This window comes from Panulirus ornatus, chromosome 20 (assembly GCF_036320965.1).
Source record: "Panulirus ornatus isolate Po-2019 chromosome 20, ASM3632096v1, whole genome shotgun sequence".
NCBI lineage: Eukaryota > Metazoa > Arthropoda > Malacostraca > Decapoda > Palinuridae > Panulirus > Panulirus ornatus.
This window is the reverse complement of record NC_092243.1, coordinates 11509099-11529900: the sequence shown is the minus strand read 5'-3', so window position 1 is coordinate 11529900 and position 20802 is coordinate 11509099. Positions and strand designations below refer to the sequence as shown.

At 42.3% G+C, this 20802-nt stretch overlaps 1 protein-coding gene across 1 annotated transcript in view; it reads right to left on the bottom strand.

The window, feature by feature from the left end:
• Positions 1-20802, bottom strand: part of LOC139755931 (carbonic anhydrase-related protein 10-like) — a 341538-nt gene that overhangs the window by 63412 nt on the left and 257324 nt on the right. Inside the window, exons 5-6 of the mRNA XM_071674704.1 lie at positions 15591-15782; positions 6018-6113 (exon numbers count right to left, since the gene is read on the bottom strand). Of these exons, the coding sequence (XP_071530805.1) occupies positions 6018-6113; positions 15591-15782 (288 nt within the window). The remainder of the gene's footprint in view (positions 1-6017; positions 6114-15590; positions 15783-20802) is intronic.

Genomic DNA, 20802 nt, shown 5'->3' with positions numbered 1-20802 from the left:
TGCTGAAAAAGGACTGATGATTGGGAATACCTGGTTTAAAAAGCGAGATATACATAAGTATACTTATGTAAGCAGGAGAGATGGCCAGAGAGCGTTATTGGATTACGTGTTAATTGACAGGCGTGTGAAAGAGAGACTTTTGGATGTTAATGTGCTGAGAGGTGCAACTGGAGGGATGTCTGATCATTATCTTGTGGAGGCTAAGGTGAAGATTAGTATGGGTTTTCAGAAAAGAGGAGTGAATGTTGGGGTGAAGAAGGTGGTGAGAGTAAGTGAGCTTGGGAAGGAGACCTGTGTGGGGAAGTACCAGGAGAGACTGTGTACAGAATGGAAAAAGGTGAGAACAATGGAAGTAAGGGGAGTGGGGGAGGAATGGGATGTATTTAGGGAATCAGTGATGGATTGCGCAAAAGATGCTTGTGGCATGAGAAGAGTGGGAGGTGGGCTGTTTAGAAAGGGTAGTGAGTGGTGGGATGAAGAAGTAAGAGTATTAGTGAAAGAGAAGAGAGAGGCATTTGGACGATTTTTGCAGGGAAAAAATGCAATTGAGTGGGAGAAGTATAAAAGAAAGAGACAGGAGGTCAAGAGAAAGGTGCAAGAGGTGAAAAAAAGGGCAAATGAGAGTTGGGGTGAGAGACTATCAGTAAATTTTAGGGAGAATAAAAAGATGTTCTGGAAGGAGGTAAATAGGGTGCGTAAGACAAGGGAGCAAATGGGAACTTCAGTGAAGGGCGTAAATGGGGAGGTGATAACAAGTAGTGGTGATGTGAGAAGGAGATGGAATGAGTATTTTGAAGGTTTGTTGAATGTGTCTGATGACAGAGTGGCAGATATAGGGTGTTTTGGTCGAGGTGGTGTGCAAAGTGAGAGGGTTAGGGAAAATGATTTGGTAAACAGAGAAGAGGTAGTAAAAGCTTTGCGGAAGATGAAAGCCGGCAAGGCAGCAGGTTTGGATGGTATTGCAGTGGAATTTATTAAAAAAGGGGGTGACTGTATTGTTGACTGGTTGGTAAGGTTATTTAATGTATGTATGACTCATGGTGAGGTGCCTGAGGATTGGCGGAATGCGTGCATAGTGCCATTGTACAAAGGCAAAGGGGATAAGAGTGAGTGCTCAAATTACAGAGGTATAAGTTTGTTGAGTATTCCTGGTAAACTATATGGGAGGGTATTGATTGAGAGGGTGAAGGCATGTACAGAGCATCAGATTGGGGAAGAGCAGTGCGGTTTCAGAAGTGGTAGAGGATGTGTGGATCAGGTGTTTGCTTTGAAGAATGTATGTGAGAAATACTTAGAAAAGCAAATGGATTTGTATGTAGCATTTATGGATCTGGAGAAGGCATATGATAGAGTTGATAGAGATGCTCTGTGGAAGGTATTAAGAATATATGGTGTGGGAGGCAAGTTGTTAGAAGCAGTGAAAAGTTTTTATCGAGGATGTAAGGCATGTGTACGTGTAGGAAGAGAGGAAAGTGATTGGTTCTCAGTGAATGTAGGTTTGCGGCAGGGGTGTGTGATGTCTCCATGGTTGTTTAATTTGTTTATGGATGGGGTTGTTAGGGAGGTAAATGCAAGAGTCCTGGAAAGAGGGGCAAGTATGAAGTCTGTTGGGGATGAGAGAGCTTGGGAAGTGAGTCAGTTGTTGTTCGCTGATGATACAGCGCTGGTGGCTGATTCATGTGAGAAACTGCAGAAGCTGGTGACTGAGTTTGGTAAAGTGTGTGGAAGAAGAAAGTTAAGAGTAAATGTGAATAAGAGCAAGGTTATTAGGTACAGTAGGGTTGAGGGTCAAGTCAATTGGGAGGTGAGTTTGAATGGAGAAAAACTGGAGGAAGTGAAGTGTTTTAGATATCTGGGAGTGGATCTGTCAGCGGATGGAACCATGGAAGCGGAAGTGGATCATAGGGTGGGGGAGGGGGCGAAAATTTTGGGAGCCTTGAAAAATGTGTGGAAGTCGAGAACATTATCTCGGAAAGCAAAAATGGGTATGTTTGAAGGAATAGTGGTTCCAACAATGTTGTATGGTTGCGAGGCGTGGGCTATGGATAGAGTTGTGCGCAGGAGGATGGATGTGCTGGAAATGAGATGTTTGAGGACAATGTGTGGTGTGAGGTGGTTTGATCGAGTAAGTAACGTAAGGGTAAGAGAGATGTGTGGAAATAAAAAGAGCGTGGTTGAGAGAGCAGAAGAGGGTGTTTTGAAATGGTTTGGGCACATGGAGAGAATGAGTGAGGAAAGATTGACCAAGAGGATATATGTGTCGGAGGTGGAGGGAACGAGGAGAAGAGGGAGACCAAATTGGAGGTGGAAAGATGGAGTGAAAAAGATTTTGTGTGATCGGGGCCTGAACATGCAGGAGGGTGAAAGGAGGGCAAGGAATAGAGTGAATTGGAGCGATGTGGTATACAGGGGTTGACGTGCTGTCAGTGGATTGAATCAAGGCATGTGAAGCGTCTGGGGTAAACCATGGAAAGCTGTGTAGGTATGTATATTTGCGTGTGTGGACGTGTGTATGTACGTGTGTATGGGGGTTGGGCCATTTCTTCCGTCTGTTTCCTCGCGCTACCTCGCAAACGCGGGAGACAGCGACAAAGTATAAAAAAAAAAAAAAAAAAAAAAATATATATATATATATATATATATATATATATATATATATATATATATATATATATATATAAATATATATTTATATATATGTATGTGTGTGTGTGTGTATATTTTTTTTTTTTTTTTTTTTATACTTTGTCGCTGTCTCCCGCGTTTGCGAGGTAGCGCAAGGAAACAGACGAAAGAATGGCCCAACCCACTCACATACACATGTATATACATACACGTCCACACACGCAAATATACATACCTATACATCTCAACGTATACATATATACACACACACAGACATATATATAAATAAAACATGTACATAATTCATACTGTCTGTCTTTATTTATTCCCATCGCCACCCCGGCATACATGAAATAAAATCCCCCTTCCCCCTCATATGTGCGAGGTAGCGCTAGAAAAAGACAACAAAGGCCACATTCGTTCACACTCATTCTCTAGCTGTCATGTAATAATGCACCGAAACCACAGCTCCCTTTCCACATCCAGGCCCAACAGAACATTCCATGGTTTACCCCAGATGCTTCACATGTCCTGGTTCAATCCACTGACAGCACGTCGACCCCGGTATACCACATCGTTCCAATTCACTCTATTCCTTGCACGCCTTTCACCCTCCTGCATGTTCAGGCCCCGATCACTCAAAATCTTTTTCACTTCATCTTTCCACCTCCAAATTGGTCTCCCACTTCTCGTTCCCTCCACCTCTGACACGTATATCCTTTTGGTCAATCTTTCCTCACTCATTCTCTCCATGTGCCCAAACCATTTCAAAACACCCTCTTCTGTTCTCTTAACCACACTCTTTTTATTACCACACATCTCTCTTACCCTATTATTAGTAACCAACTCACACCCCATATTGTCCTCAAAAATCTCATTTCTAGCACATCCACCCTCCTCCGCACAACTCTGTCTATAGCCCACGCCTCGCAACCATACAACATTGTTGGAACCACTATTCCTTCAAACATACCCATTTTTGCTTTCCGAGATAATGTTCTCGACTTCCAAACATCCTTCAACACTCCCAGAGTTTTCGCCCCCTCCCCCACCCTATGATTCACTTCCGCTTCCATGGTATCTACCCATTCATCGACCAGACTCTAAGGGAAGATGTAAACAGCTAGGTTAGTTGTGGGCCGACTGCCCATCCCAGCATTCAAAACTGAGCGGACGCACGCGCGTGATTCATAATCAGCAACACTCCACCACACCGTTAAGAAGGGTAACCATACCGACGACAGAGAAAATGTAACCCAACGGTTGTAGAAAACGGTGAGTGAATAATTCGGGTCATCTTATATTGATATTTATCGTTGATTTTAACTTTGGTCTATCCAACGGAAGATAAACTGCCTCCCCATCCCCCCCCACCCCCCGTGTTGTTTTCTGATAAATGGAGACATTATATCAAAATTTAAGCTAACTATGACAGTGTTGTCATATTCATTTACAGTAGGGACTTTCGCGTCCAATTTCATCGCACACATCAACACCAAACCTGGACAGAATTTTGTAGAAGAGTGTGATAATTGCAATAAACATTTTTTTTTATTATTTTTCCGTCATTTTTCAACACAGAAACCTTTTTTTTTTTTTAACTGTACGTTACTGATTACCACATGACCGAGAGATCAAAGAAAAAAAATGGGTAGAATAGATAGAGAAAGATATAGAAATACTGAAGTATGAAAGGATTTGCACACATTCTATACGGGGGGAAATAGTATAGACGGTATACGGTCTACATAGCTTTAGAAAGGGGTGTTTTCGGCCTTGCTATAGAGTTCTATATCGCCGTAGCTGGGCCATAGATCTATGTCTGGAGTTGCCAGTCATCCAGTACGACGCGTGAACCGTGGCATTTGTGGCATCATGAACGATCGTATAGTATCTAACTGACCCTGAGAATCTAACGTTGGTTCCATGTGCTCGTTACACTGAAGTGTCTCGGGTTAATGTCAGTGTCATTTCATTAATAGTGATTAATAAGATTATCATATTATTCATCATGATTTCCTTAGTATTAAGGAAGAGGCGAGCACGATGGGAGAGGTAAGCAAGCACGCTGGGTGAGGTAGGTATGCTGGAAGAAGTGAGGATAATAAGAGAGGAAAGTATAATGGGAGAGGCAAGCACGCTGGGAGAGGTAAGGATAATGAGGGAGGTAAGTATAATGGGAAAGGCAAGTATGATGGGAGAGGCAAGCATACCTGGTTTGAACATACCGACCGAGCTAAAGCATATGCTCTCTCCATCTTCTCCATCTGTGAAGTTCTTGTTGACGAAACATCATCTTTTCACCATCATGAACCATATATATATATATATATATATATATATATATATATATATATATATATATATATATATATATATATATATATATATATATATATATATATCCTTCCTTTCTCTCTCATGCTAACCAAGAGTTCGTATGATTCACTCACTCTCCTGTTATCAGTTATCATAATTATATTTAATTCATTATCATTCATCCTTTTTTTTTATCAGTTGTCACCATCATATTTACTTAAGTTCGCCATTATTAATCATCTTTTTTTTTAATCATCTTTCGAGTGTAATATTCTTGGGGTGACTCTGTTGTTATGTTCGTTTTCCTGAACTTTGACTTTGAGTCACTAGGCTTTAATTATATTTTTCGTAGTACTGAAATTAATTTTTTTTTCATGATTAACTTTTCTTAGCCTTGATTTTAATTTTTTCTTCTTTCTTCTCTTCTTTTCTCTTCTAACTTTATATCATTTCCTCGTTGATTCTAACTTCCTTCGATTCGCCTTTCATTCTCCTATCTTTGATTCATCCAATCGCTTGGATACCTATAGTTTCACATCATGACTTGAACTTTCCATTGAGTTTTCCTCTCTCTCTCTCTCTCTCTCTCTCTCTCTCTCTCTCTCTCTCTCTCTCTCTCTCTCTCTCTCTCTCTCTCTCTCTCTCTCTCTCTCTCTCTCTCCCGTCTAGTAATATCGGATACCCCCGCTGTTGGTTCTGATTCTCCCCGGAAAAAAAGAAAAACTCTCGTATTACCGTTCGATCCACCTTTGACATTGAGCCTCCCCGCCCTTCTATATCACACGACACTCCCCAGTGACATAGCCAGCCACTCGACAGCGAAAGAACACAAGTGTTCCTCTCACCACAGCAGCCACGATAGAGAGCGAGAGATAGATAGCTAGATAGATAGATAGATAGAGAGAGAGAGAGAGAGAGAGAGAGAGAGAGAGAGAGAGAGAGAGAGAGAGAGAGAGAGAATGTACGGCCACTGGGTCATCTTGAACACCTGCAGGAGGCGTTGAAGGACCGTGCTGACCCTGGCAGTGGCTGGAGTCTAAAGCCCCCAATACGGAGCCAACCCACACCCTCACCTGCACCAATACAGCGATGGCCACCACACCGTACACCTGACTTGCTGCCTGGCTGAAGTTACGGTACAGCTGCACGTTGTACCCATAGATCTGTAGCTGTAATGGAGGAAAATAAAATTTGTTATTACATCTCTTAGTCTTAGAGCTACACACACACACACACACACACACACACACACACACACACACTCATATATATATATATATATATATATATATATATATATATATATTATATATATTATATTATACTTTGTCGCTGTCTCCCGCGTTTGCGAGGTAGCGCAAGGAAACAGACGAAAGAAATGGCCCAACCGCCCCCCCCCCCCCCATACACATGCACATACATACGTCCACACACGCAAATATACATACCTACACAGCTTTCCATGGTTTACCCCAGACGCTTCACATGCCCTGATTCAATCCACTGACAGCACGTCAACCCCGGTATACCACATCGCTCCAATTCACTCTATTCCTTGCCCTCCTTTCACCCTCCTGCATGTTCAGGCCCCGATCACACAAAATCTTTTTCACTCCATCTTTCCACCTCCAATTTGGTCTCCCTCTTCTCCTTGTTCCCTCCACCTCCGACACATATATCCTCTTGGTCAATCTTTCCTCACTCATCCTCTCCATGTGCCCAAACCACTTCAAAACACCCTCTTCTGCTCTCTCAACCACGCTCTTTTTATTTCCACACATCTCTCTTACCCTTACGTTACTCACTCGATCAAACCACCTCACACCACACATTGTCCTCAAACATCTCATTTCCAGCACATATATATATATATATATATATATATATATATATATATATATATATATATATATATATATATATATATATATATATATATATATATATATTATCCCTGGGGATAGGGGAGAAAGAATACTTCCCACGTATTCCCTGCGTGTCGTAGAAGGCGACTAAAAGGGGAGGGAGCGGGTGGCTGGAAATCCTCCCCTCTCGTTTTTTTTTAATTTTCCAAAAGAAGGAACAGAGAAGGGGGCCAGGTGAGGATTTTCCCTCTAAGGCCCAGTCCTCTGTTCTTAACGCTACCTCGCAAATGCGGGAAATGGCGAATAGTATGAAAAAAAAAAAAAAAAATATATATATATATAGATAGATAGATAGATAGATAGATAGATATATAGATAGATAGATATTTAGATAGATAGATAGGCAGATATACCCTTAGGTGAAGTTATGGATTGAGGAGTTATATGAGAACATAAACACAATTATCATAGGCATGAAGTACTGATAACATGGATAACGCTGTAGAATTATCCATATAGATGAATTTGATTGTAGGTATGAGCCAGATAAGAAGATAAATTGCCTTGTTATGGGATTTGGTCCGAATCAAATGAGCTAAGATAAACATAGAAAAATTTACTGCCGTTTGACACGAGGGTATGAAGAATATAATGGCCAGTTCAATAACAAGATGGCGTTTCATTTCGGTGTTTGAGGAAAAAATGGACATAGATTCAGTGAACCGTTGCACGTTGCAGATGGCATGTTTATCAACACTGTAGTACACTTCCTCCAGGTCCATAAGTGTCACTCATAGGTTTCTTTCTCCCAGATTTCCTGACACAATTTCACCAGAGAATCCACCTTCTGGTCCACACATTCTCCCTCACTCCTACCATTTTACTTCCCCTTAGGAACGGTGGTCTGTACATACTCCTCCATGCAAATTACCAAGTCCAGTCAACACAGCTTATATTTTACCCATGTAACTCGAGCATACGCTTTTCGTCCCCTTAACCTTTATGTAATGGTACTATAAAAGGGAAAGGCTAAAGGCCTTCGATTTATTCACCATGGAAGAGAGAAGAGTAAGGGGTGACCTCACGCCCTTTTTCTTATATGTAAAACTAAAGGAGGAACTGTTTTTTGAATGATGTAGGAAGAGACCAACCAAAAACCAGAACATGAAATGAAATGAGAAACTTGTTAGAAAGGATGTGAAGCAATAGTTTTATTCTATAAGAGTGATGGATGAAAGGAGGGAATTTATTTAAGACATAGAATATGGAGATCATATATAACTTTAGAAAGTTTTATGATAGTGGAAAAGTTCAAGAAGGGATGGGGCTCCCGCGAGTGTAGAACTCTCTCCCCGTACGACACACACACACACACACACACACACACAGGCCTCTTCCTATTACCATACTGTCTTCTCGGCTTTCCATTTTACGTTCCATATTCTGTCCCACTTGCTGGATTTGGAAGTCCCATTTCATCCAATCTTCCCCTGGAGCTGGAAAGCGTCAAGACAGTCACATAAAATCTTGAAATTCATCCTCTGGGAGACGATATTCATGGCGGACGAGAGAGGAATATAGAGGTTTTCCCTCCCTGATATTTACAAAACTTTGACGCCTTAAAGCGACGTCGGGAAAACACTTTTATTGTGGATTCTGTTTTGGTCATATTAGATTCTCTCTCTCTCTCTCTCTCTCTCTCTCTCTCTCTCTCTCTCTCTCTCTCTCTCTCTCTCCTCATCGCTCTTCACCTACCTCAATGACTTCACCATCATCTGTAAACATGGAGAGGAGGGAATCCGATCCTTCGAGCAAGGCAGTTATGTCGTCCAAGAAGAACAATGGGCCCAAGATTGAACCTTTCGGTAGGCCACCGTTGACCCGCCCCGAGTCCAATTTAAGGAAGTTTCTCAGACATGTGTTCTTCGTTCCTTTCCGCTAAGGTAATTATTTATCGAACGATGGAGTCTCTACATCCCATTCCTGCCTTGAAGGTCCATCTTCCCTACCATCACAGTATGTAGCGCAGTGTCAAATGCTTTCTAGCAGGCCAGGGACACACCATCCATATAAAACGGAGCTCACTTTCTCATAGAAGTTTGAGAGTTCTTAACAGGTCATATTTTCTCCTTGACACATAGTCATCAGTTTGCATTCTGATAATCTCTTCTTCTACTTTTACAGACCACGCTCGTCAGGGCGACTACAATCAGGAGTTTAGAGCAATTTCGCCGCCTCCTTTCTTAAAGGTAGGTATGACATTTACTTTCTTCTCAGATGTGTGTGTGTGTGTGTGTGTGTGTGTGTGTGTGTGTGTGTGTGTGTGTGTGTGTGTGTAATTGCCTATTCGTTGTTAACTATTTTCACTGTGCAGGAAGTTCTACACTCGTGAGGAGCCCCATCTCTTGAACTTTCTCGACCATCACAGAGCTTTTCAAAGCTTCAGTATGCTGTCCACATTCATAGTGTCGTGCCTCAGTTCCGTCAGTTCATCTACAACTCCTCTGCTCTATAATCATTACGTTACGTCTTTTTTAACATTCCTTGCTCAAGTTCATGTAGCGGCGTCTGGTTCTTCTATTCTTGCATTTCTTGAAGGGCTGTTCACTGTTCACGTCGTCAAACTCGTTTAGAATCCTAGAGGATGTGACCAAGTCACTTTCAACTCTTCTCTCTTCCATAGTGGACAAATCTGAGGCCTCTCCCCTTTCCCTGTCACTCAAGGTCTCATCATCAATTGCGGCCACGTCTTTGTTGCTCTCCTCTATACCTTCTCTATAAGCTCTCTATACTCCATTAAGTGCGTTGGCCTAGCTAGTGAAGTTTATTCTAGTTTTTCTGTCTAATGTAGGGTTTGAACAGCTTACTGAATTTGATGCATATCTCATATTTGCCAGTAGACAATTTGTCTCCCATTTTCATTTTTTTTCTGGGACTCTCGTGATCGCATAGGGACGATGTTGCTGAACGAAAGAACAATAAAGAGAAAACGCAGACAGAAAAATGCGTCTAAAAAGAATCGGGATGTAAAAGTTCATAAAGGAAAATGTGTTTCGATAGCACGAGAACAAAAGAAAATGTGTTTCGATAGCACGGGAACAAAAGAAAATGTGTTTCGATAGCACGAGAACAAAAGAAAATGTGTTTCGATAGCACGAGAACAATTCCAAACAATATAGAAACTATCTGATACCAAACTAAGAATATATATATATGAATAAAGCATCAGTGCCTCTTTATAAAGTGCCCAGGACTGCGTCAATATTGCCTGGAGAAGGAATGAATACAATTGTGCGAGTCACTTCAATATTTTGTCAGATATATCAATAGAAGAAATTAATTTGGAGTGGAATTCATAAGTGCGGTGTGGGGGATGCAAGTTCTCATAGTCTTAAGATTTTCTCTTTTACGTTTATCAATCTTCCCCTCCTGTATTGCTTTCCAAAAGAAAGAACAGAGGAAAGAGCCAAATGAGGATTTTCTTTACGTTCATCAATCTTCTTCCCCTTCTGTATTGCTTTCCAAAAGAAAGAGCAGAGGAAAGAGCCAAATGAGGATTTTCTTTTTTTTCTTATCCTCTAAGGCTTAATCATCTGTTTTTGGACGCTACTTCGTTCAAGTGGGAAATAGCGAACACTAACCGTCTCGCGTGGCCCAGCTTAGTGTATATAGTGATGGACTGGCTATATTCCTACCTCGTTTGATGTTGTTCTTCTGTATTAACTCAAACTATAATTTTTTTTTCTATTTTTCTGTTTCCATATTTTGTATTTAGGTTGTAGCTAATACTTACCATGACAGTGTTAACTTGAATCTCTTACAATCTGTTCTCTCGAACTTTTCATGCTCTCTGTACTGTGGTTTATCCGAGTTTGTTTTTATATACATGTTGTTTGCGTTTTACATTTCATATCCAAGTTTTGTAAAGCAATTTATTTTTCCTCTCTTTTTTTTTTGTAGATTCCTGATGATGCGTCTATGAAGGCGAAAGCTTGGATGAAATAGAATGGATAACTTTGGACAGCTGGTGTTTGAGCAGCTACCTGATGGTAGAATGATACTGAAAAAGTTAGAGAACAGAAGAAAGAAGATTAATAATTCTAAATATGCTCTCGGATTCAACTTTATGTCCATATATATATATATATATATATATATATATAATATATATATATATATATATATATATATATATATATATATATATATATATATATATATATATATATATATATATATATATATATATATATATATATATATATATATTGGAAAGGATCATAATTTTGCGCGTGAGCAAGATATTCCTATGAGTCCACGGGGAAAATGAAACACGATAAGTTCCCTAGTGCACTTTCGTGTAATTATCACATCATCTGGGGAGATACAAGATAGAAATATAACAGTCAGTTATACAACGAAGAGACCTAGCTAGGACGCCATTTGGTAAACAAGTTTGCCTTACACTTGCTTACCAAATGGCGTCCTAGTTACGTCTCTTCGTTGTATATCAACTGACTGTTATATTTCTCTCTTGTATCCCTCCTGATGATGTGATTATTACACGAAAGTGCACTTGGGAACTTATCGTGTTTCATTTTCCCCGTGGACTCATAGGAAGAGAGAGAGAGAGAGAGAGAGAGAGAGAGAGAGAGAGAGAGAGAGAGAGAGAGAGAGAGAGAGAGAATTTTCGTTTCCAGGAAGATGGAAAGTTTAGTAACCGTAAATAATAGAACAGATGAAATGGAGAGACCACTCGATGAAGGGAGTTGTGTAAATAATCATTTGGTCAGCACACGGGATCATAATTCCTCATCTTGTGTAACCGGATTCCTCGTCTCCGTGAGCGAGGATATCCGGATAACTTGGGTCGACTGTTGACCAAGGGAATTATGCATTCCTGCCTCCCTCCTGCCCCAGTGGAGAGGGGAAAGAAAACGAAGATAAATGCCAGAGAGAAATGATCCAACATAATGAGATGGAATGACGAAGTCAGAGGTAAACATCATCATCTCGCCAGCCAATGAGAGAACAGCTTCGAGAATCATATGAAATTCAACCATTAGTCACACTGGAATATGAGAGTCATTCATCACGTATTAGAATGACGACTACACACATGTAAATTCTACAAAATATATATTTATCAGTTCTCTGAGTATCGATTTTAGTGAGAGATTGGGAACATACTTCATAGACAGAAGAAATGTTTTTCATTATGTTTCATTTCCACATTAGATTGACCGCCAGACGAGACCCACCCGTCATGCACCTCTCCACAGAGTCGTCAATGCTTTGGTTCCTCGTTTACCTTCATGTCCACGAGAGTCAAAACCTGGTTATGACATCTGGAAATGTGTCTCCTGGAAGGCCAGTCTACACCTGACGCTGTTGGGTCACTGGCCACACACACTGGAAGTGGAGACCAGATATGTGACACAGGTGTTCAGTCCCCTGGTCGGGCCAGCGATAGGATCAGTGAGAGAGAGAGAGAGAGAGAGAGAGAGAGAGAGAGAGAGAGAGAGAGAGAGAGAGAGAGAGAGAGAGAGACAGACAGACAGACAAAGGGAGACACGTGGACAGAAGACATAGATAAGAGATAGGAGTAGAGATAACATAAAGAGAGCGAGAGATAAGTCATCAGTCATCAGGACCTACAACCACAACCTTCCCTAAACCTCAGCCCAGAGACAGAGGAGAGCTCCTCCGTCAGGTGTGGGAGTTGTGAACTGTGTTGTGTTGTTGGTTATAACTCAGGATCTGATGTGGATGAAGATTTCCTGTTGGAAAAAGACGCGAGATCATCTTTATAGTGAAGTGGAGCTGTCAGTCACCCTGTTGCTCACCAGGATCAGAATGATGACCTGTGCTGACCTGCCACAAGACTGTGACCCTCAGATCCCAGATAGACTCGTCTTGGGTCATCAGGTCTCCTGTCATCAGTCGTTCTCATGTCCTCAAGTCCCCCACTGGCTGCCAGACGTACAGATACATACCCCTGCCCTCTACCCTCCTTCCCTCACTTCCCTGTGGCGTCTCCCAGCCAACAGCCACCCTGGCTCATGTGAGGGAAGTTCCTGCGGGTTTCCCTCCTCCCCCTCGCTGGCACCAGCACCTCAGGCTATACAAGTGTAAATTCCTCTCACGCCTCAGTGACGGCGGCGCTCTATTTGGACGCGGCGAAGGAGCTAATGCACACGATACACACCACCTGAAGGCAGACTGGCCAAGAAAACCTGCGAGTCAGAGAGGAAAAAATTATTTACTCGTTTAAACACTGAAAGCGACCAAGACCTGCCTTCTCCGGCGTCTTGTGTCTGTGATCAGTGACACTAAGGAACGTTCTGTCACAGTCCGGACCACTCCAAGTCCGGATAACTCCTAGTCCGGATAACTCCAAGTCCGGATAACTCTTAGTCCGGATAATTCCCAATTCGGATAACTCCCAGTCCGGATAACCCCAAGTCCGGGTAACTCCCAATCCGGATAACTCCCAGTCACGATAACTCCCAGTCCGGATAACTCCCAGTCCGGATAACTCCCAGTCCGGATAACTCCAAGTCCGGATAACTCCAAGTCCGGATAACTCCTAGTCCGGATAATTCCTGACTTTAGCCCATGTCTACACAAGCTGGGAATATACAGAGCGGAGAGCTGGCCTCCATGATTGTATCGCCTCTGTAGCCTTCATCCGCTCCACACCTGCCTCCCTCCCCACGCGTCCCCACACAACCCATCTCTGACCCGTCTGTTGCCTCTCCCTCAACACCACACCTCGCCACATTAACCCAGTGCCTGCAACAACCCAAGATAATGGAGGAGGGACAAAGTCGGTAGTGAGATGTGTTACACACACACACACACACACACACACACACACACACACACACACGTCATAGGATACCCATGTCCTCAGTATGGACGCAGGAGACAGGCCTCTGTGGCTTATTCCAGGAACCTCTCATGTGACTGCTGCCTGCATGGCAGTTGCCTCTGGAAAGCGGCCGAAGAAAACACCTGCTGAATCATAGAGGAAATCCTGGACGAAACAAGCGGTCCACTGTTACACTGGTTCCCCTCGGTCCAGTGTTACACTGGTTCCCCTCGGTCCAGTGTTACACTGGTTCCCCTCGGTCCAGTGTTACACTGGTTCCCCTCGGTCCAGTGTTACACTGGTTCCCCTCGGCTGACTTGGTCTATTGCGTTCTTGTTCTCGATCTTGATCCTTCCCAGGGTCGGCCGAACCTCAGGCCTCGGTTTTGTCCCCCAGTCTCCAGCACCACACAGGACCCTCCCAGACACGGGGCGCCTCCCCACCCCACTATCTGTGTTGTCCAGACCTCGACACTAACACTGGTCCAGCAACGACCCAGAAGAGGGGCACGTAGAACACCTCCTCCGTCAGGCACGTAGAAAACCCGTCCGTCAGGCACGTAGAACACCCCTTCCGTCAGGCACGTAGAACACCCCGTCCGTCAGGCACGTAGAACACCTCCTCCGTCAGGCACGTAGAACACCTCCTCCGTCAGGCACGTAGAACACCCCCTCCGTCAGGCACGTAGAACACCCCCTCCGTCAGGCACGTAGAACACCTCCTCCGTCAGGCACGTAGAACACCCCCTCCGTCAGGCGCGTAGAACACCCCCTCCGTCAGGCACGTAGAACACCTCCTCCGTCAGGCACGAAGAACACCTCCTCCGTCAGGCGCATAGAACACCTCCGTCAGGCACGTAGAACACCTCCTCCGTCAGGTAGAACCATCGTTCCTACAGTATACTTCATGTAGAACTACCTGGTGTGTCTTGTGATTCAGCATGTGGCATGTTAGAAACGCCAGGTCCCCTGCCCGAGAGGCCTCAGGAACAGGCGTGGTTGAATATGAAGTGAAGAGATTAGTGTCGGAGGAGGAGGAGGAGGAGGACGCGGGATATATATACCTCTATTCCCGCAACAATAACTTGTGCTCTATGCTCGACAGAGACAAAAGAATCGCCCGAGGAGAGAGACAGTAATGGCCTAACAAGAGGGAACCGAATAAGATCATTTTTATGCGTTAGTCTAGTTGGCGTCGTTAAAGTGCCGTAATTATCGTTTTAGAGACGGAAGTTAGTGAAGGAGGTGCTGTGAGTAATGAGACGCTCACATGGTGTGGTCAGATTAACCACTGGAAGGCGAAGGATGAAAGATAAGAATAAAAAAATTCCATTGTGTTGGTAGAGTAGCCACGACGGCCTGGGATACAAGCACGGGAGTTGATGGTTTGCTTCAGGCTGTGAGCTGTGGAGATGTGAGGCTTCCTTGCTCTCATAACCTCCCCCTCACCACCATCTGTGAGGGATGATTGCAACCTCTCCTTTTTGGTGTACGTGGAAGTCTTCCACGTACATGTGAGGCTTCCTTGCTCCCATAACCTCCCCTCACCCCCATCTGTGAGGGATGATTGCAACCTCTCCTTTTTGGTGTACGTGGACGTCTCCCACGTACAGGACCTCAGCTCAAAGAAAAGAGGTTGTCACGACCTGATAACAGGTATTTATAGACAGACGCGGAATGCTACGAAGTTTGTATAGTACAGCAAGAGATGAGACGGAGGGGAAGTTGTAGTTTGGAGATGAATTTGAAGCCAATTGACAACACTGGAGGTTTCAATGTCCTCGAGGCGTGCAGCTAGCGAGGTTTGCTTTGGAATATGAACAGTTCCTGTGGATGTGTGGTCCCTGACTCACTGGAAAATGGAATACCTCCCTGATTGCATCTGTGACTGGCGGCTGCGCCACGTACCTCGGCAGGGAAGGCGTAGTTAGCGATAGTGTGCTCGGAGCCCTGCAGGTCCCGCTCACCGAAGTGGAGACGCAGGTGGCTGACGGTGTAAGTGTAGGAGAGCGGACCTCCCGACAGGTTCACTGGAGGACCTGACGAAGGCTTCACCCGCCACTCCAGACTGTGACCTGTGTTGACCAGCATCCCATGGGCCTGTGTGGGGGAGAGTAGGGGCGCTTTAGTGGTGACCTGAGACCTGTAGTGTTGACCAGCATCCCCTGCACCTGTGTGGGGGTAATTAGGAACGGTTTAGTGGTGACCTGAGACCTGTAGTGTCGAACAGCAACTACCTGTAAAAGGGAGAGTGTTGGAGTAGTTACGTCAACCTTTGAACCTGACCTGTTACTGTGGGACCTGTACTGCTGACCTGTACCCACCTTCCACACCAGCAGACGGGGTAAAGCCAGGGGTTAAGAACATGGAATATATCCTGGGGAAAATGACCCACAGTACAGTTAATACCATCAACAATTTCAAAACGTCTCCACCAGGGAAGCCTCAGACAACTTTCTATAGTCATGTTATTTAGATTAGCATTGACGTCCATCTATATACAACATGGACGACTGAACAAGTAATTATGATTAATGTAATTTTGTACCTCTAATTGAATTACACCATTAGCAGTTTGGCAGCTGATAATATTTGCATGTATACAAATTTCGTTTTAGGGAGAGAGAGAGAGAGAGAGAGAGAGAGAGAGAGAGAGAGAGAGAGAGAGAGAGAGAGAGAGAGAAAAAATTCTGTAATTGCTATTATTCTTGGTATTCTTCACTAGCAAGGCTTTCTGATGTCGGGAATTAATAATTGTTTTTGCATTAGATATTTGTTAATGAATTGAAAAATAGATGCAAAAGATTAGAAGTATATAAGAAGATATGACGTCATGATTTTTTCCGAAGAAGATCACGGAAAACAAAGGAATAATTGAAATATATTTCAAGGATAAGGGAAGTTCAAAGGGCATTATTAAAAAGTTTGTTCTAGATTACTTATTGAAATGAAAATGAAGATATCCTTATAATCATCTACCATATATATATATATATATATATATATATATATATATATATATATATATATATATATATATATATATATATATATATATATATTTCTCTGTTGTGTCTCCCCTGATGATGTGATTATTACACGAAAGTTCACTTGGGAACTTATCGTGTTTCACTTTCCCCGTGGACTCATAGGAATGTTATATATATATATATGTAGAGGAGAGCGACCCCCGACGTTCACTGAGACCTGACGGCTTCACCGCCACTCAGGAACCTGTGAAGATCTCAGCATCCCATGGCCTGTTGGGGAAGTAGGGCGCATTTGGGTGACCTAAGTAGGTTGAACCAGAGCTGCACCTTGTGGGGTATTAGACGGTTAGTGGTGCCTGAGACCTTCATGTCGAACATCAATAGTAAAAAGAAAGTGTGAATAGTAATTGAACCGACTTTCGTGCCGACTCGACCTACCCACCTTTAAGCCTCACACACGTGGTAAGCCGGTAAGAACATGAATATATGGAAAATGACCAACAGTACAGTTAATACATCACAATTAAAAGTCTACCAGAAGTAGACAACTTTCTATAGTCATTTATTTAGATTAGATTGATCATCTATATACAACATGACGATAAAAGTATATATTATAATTATATTTTACTTAATTGATATATACAATTACATTATTTGCATTATATATTATACAACTTTGTCGCGTCTCGCGAGCGAGGCAGAGCAAGGAGAAAAGACGAAGAGAAAAGGAAACAGAAAAAAACTCTGTAATTCAATACGATTCCACTACACGCACTGATCGACATTAATATATTACTTTTGCAAGTTTTGTATGAATTAAATAATAAAAAAATATATAAAAATATGACGTATGATTTTTCAAAAGATCAGAAAAATAAGATAAATTGATATATATATCCGGGGATAGGGAAGTTCAAAGCATAAAACAGTCTGTCCCCGCTACTTCTTGCGATCGCAAAGAAGATCCTAAAATCAGGACCAGTAGGATTATGGGGAAATTCTCTATTTCCTTTTTTTTTTCAAAAAAAAAAAATAATAGGTCTCTGTGTGTACATCCCCTCATAGTAAGCCCAAGTTCCTTGGAACTTACGTGTTTCCACTCCCCGACTATAAATGTATATATATATATATAATATATATATATATATATATATATATATATATATATATATATATATATGTATATATATATATATGCTTATTATTTCCTTCCTACCCTGAAGTCCACTCTATATTTATGAAACTCCCTCAGCATCACCCTGTCAATCACCATTCCTCCTTACAACTTACCAGGAATACTCAACCAACTTATTAAGTCAAGACCACATCCGGAGCCGTGAGCGGCGGTGTCGGTAACTGATGATTACGTATCTCGTTAATGAGGAAGACCACAAGTCTGTAAATTGTGAATTACTTGGGCGAGGAAATGGACGGGTCGTCACTTGAGTGAGTGTTTGTGTGTGTGTGTGTGTTTACATGTGTTAGTTCAAGTGAGAGAGAAAGAGAAAGTGTGAGAAAAGGAAGGAACGAAAATTGAGTGCGTTTTTATGTTAAAGATTATATATATGAATAAATTTATATATATATATATATATATATATATATATATATATATATATATATATATATATATATATATATATAAAAGATGGTTTTGAGAAAAAATAATAATAATCTCATGGTTCTCAAAGCTGACAGACACCTTGGCAGTGGTTTCATAACAGCAGAAAAATGATTCACTGCAATTGTGGTGTGAACCAAGAAAACAGCATCTATGTTTCACAGTATTAATAGATTACCCAGAGCGTTACGTTCCTGTAATGTTATCGGTTTTCGCCTCCGGTTGCAAAGTGATTCAAGCAATGTTCTCTCTCTGTTGCCAACGATATAGTTATCCAGGTGATGTGTACCGTTGGGTGAATGATTTTGGTGAAAAGGTTGAAGTGAACAGAGTCTTCTGAAGTTTTACGAGGTCGAAACATTCATTTCGTACAGACTGGTGATGTATGGACACAGTCTGAATCATTTTTTTTTTTAATGTAATAGGAATGTAAAAGAGCTTACTAGAGAGAGTGCTTACATGAAGAGTGATATAGGAGAAAAATATTGATGATAGTTTTCTTATATTCGACTTATTTTCATGCTTTCATGTGAGAATTTAGAAGCTATCACTAGTGGTACACTCTCAAGTGAAACTCCCCTGGTTACAAAAAACAGAACTTGCATCAATTTCTCAACTATCTTGCGAAGTCTATACAAGAATAAGGCTTCATATACAACAAAAGGTAATTCTCTTTTTTTTTCGAATAAATCTAAACACATATATTTGCCCTTTGAAAGCGATTCCGATTACATTTTCATATAGATTATAAAGATTCACACTTTCAAGGCTCATGTCTTGGATAATTAATTTATCTCTGACATCATCCCACACATTCTATTGGGTCCCATTGAATTAGAGATGTAGTTAAGTAACTACATCTATGGACATCAGAGAAACAGACATTTGGACGTACAGGAAAAAGAACATACTCGTAAAGTAATTTTCCAAAGCATGAACTCAAATTTGGCAGTTAGGAAAATAGTTTACCGTGAAATGTGTTCTACATATTCAGAAATCTTTTCAGAATGAACCTGATGAGAAAATTGTTGAATTACTTTTGGTATTCTTTTGAGTATATATATATATATATATATATATATATATATATATATATATATATATATATATATATATATATATATTTATATATATGCCCTTGATAGCCGTTTCCAGCCTAAGCTATGACGGGAAATAGCAGCAAGAATAACACACACTCACACACACACACTCACACACACACACACACACACACACCAGCCAGAGCCTGGCACTTCTTTCTTGCCTAGCTTCGAATTAAGGATAGACATCTGCGTTGTGTGTCGCACCCAGGATTCGAACCACTGTTGGATCGACCTTGGGCGAAGCCGTAATAAATCATAGTCAGTAACGCTAACCACTGCATGACGGAGGCATGAAAGTTCCTGCACGAACAGGAGTTTGTGCATGTGTTATTTTTGTTGCGTGTGTCTATTGCACATCAGTTTAATTCACTTATTCCGTATTACATGACCCTGGTGGTGAGAGGTATACAGTGAGTGTGTGTGTGTGCGTGCGTGCGTGTGTGTGTGTGTGTGTGTGTGTGTGTGTGTGTGTGTGTGTGTGCATGTCTGTGAGGCACCGTTCGTGCAGAACACATTATCTACGACGTTATCATTAGCAAACATATCACAGCTTTCCATGTGGGTAGTGGTTGTTAAGGACATTTTGGTGGAAATAAAACCAAGCGATGATGAATCATGTACACACACACACACTCACGCGAGTGTGAGCACATGCACACACACTCACGCGAGTGTGAACACATGCACACACACACGCGAGTGTGAGTGTATGCTCACACTTATGCATGTATACGTCTGGGTGGAGTGTGTGGTGAGTACAAGTGTTGTGGTCAGGGTGTGACTCATGTATACGTCTGGATGGAGTGTGTGGTGAGTACAAGTGCTGTGGTCAGGGTGTGACTCATGTATACGTCTGGGTGGAGTGTGTGGTGAGTACAAGTGCTGTGGTCAGGGTGTGACTCATGTATACGTCTGGGTGGAGTGTGTGGTGAGTACAAGTGCTGTGGTCAGGGTGTGACTCATGTATACGTCTGGGTGGAGTGTGTGGTGAGTACAAGTGCTGTGGTCAGGGTGTGACTCATGTTAAACGTCTGGGTGGAGTGTGTGGTGAGTACAAGTGCTGTGGTCAGGGTGTGACTCATGTATACGTCTGGGTGGAGTGTGTGGTGAGTACAAGTGCTGTGGTCAGGGTGTGACTCATGTATACGTCTGGGTGGAGTGTGTGGTGAGTACAAGTGCTGTGGTCAGGGTGTGACTCATGTATACGTCTGGTGGAGTGTGTGGGTGAGTACAAGTGCTGTGGTCAGGGTGTGACTCATGTACACGTCTGGGTGGAGTGTGTGGTGAGTACAAGTGTTGTGGTCAGGGTGTGACTCATGTACACGTCTGGGTGGAGTGTGTGGTGAGTACAAGTGCTGTGGTCAGGGTGTGACTCATGTACACGTCTGGGTGGAGTGTGTGGT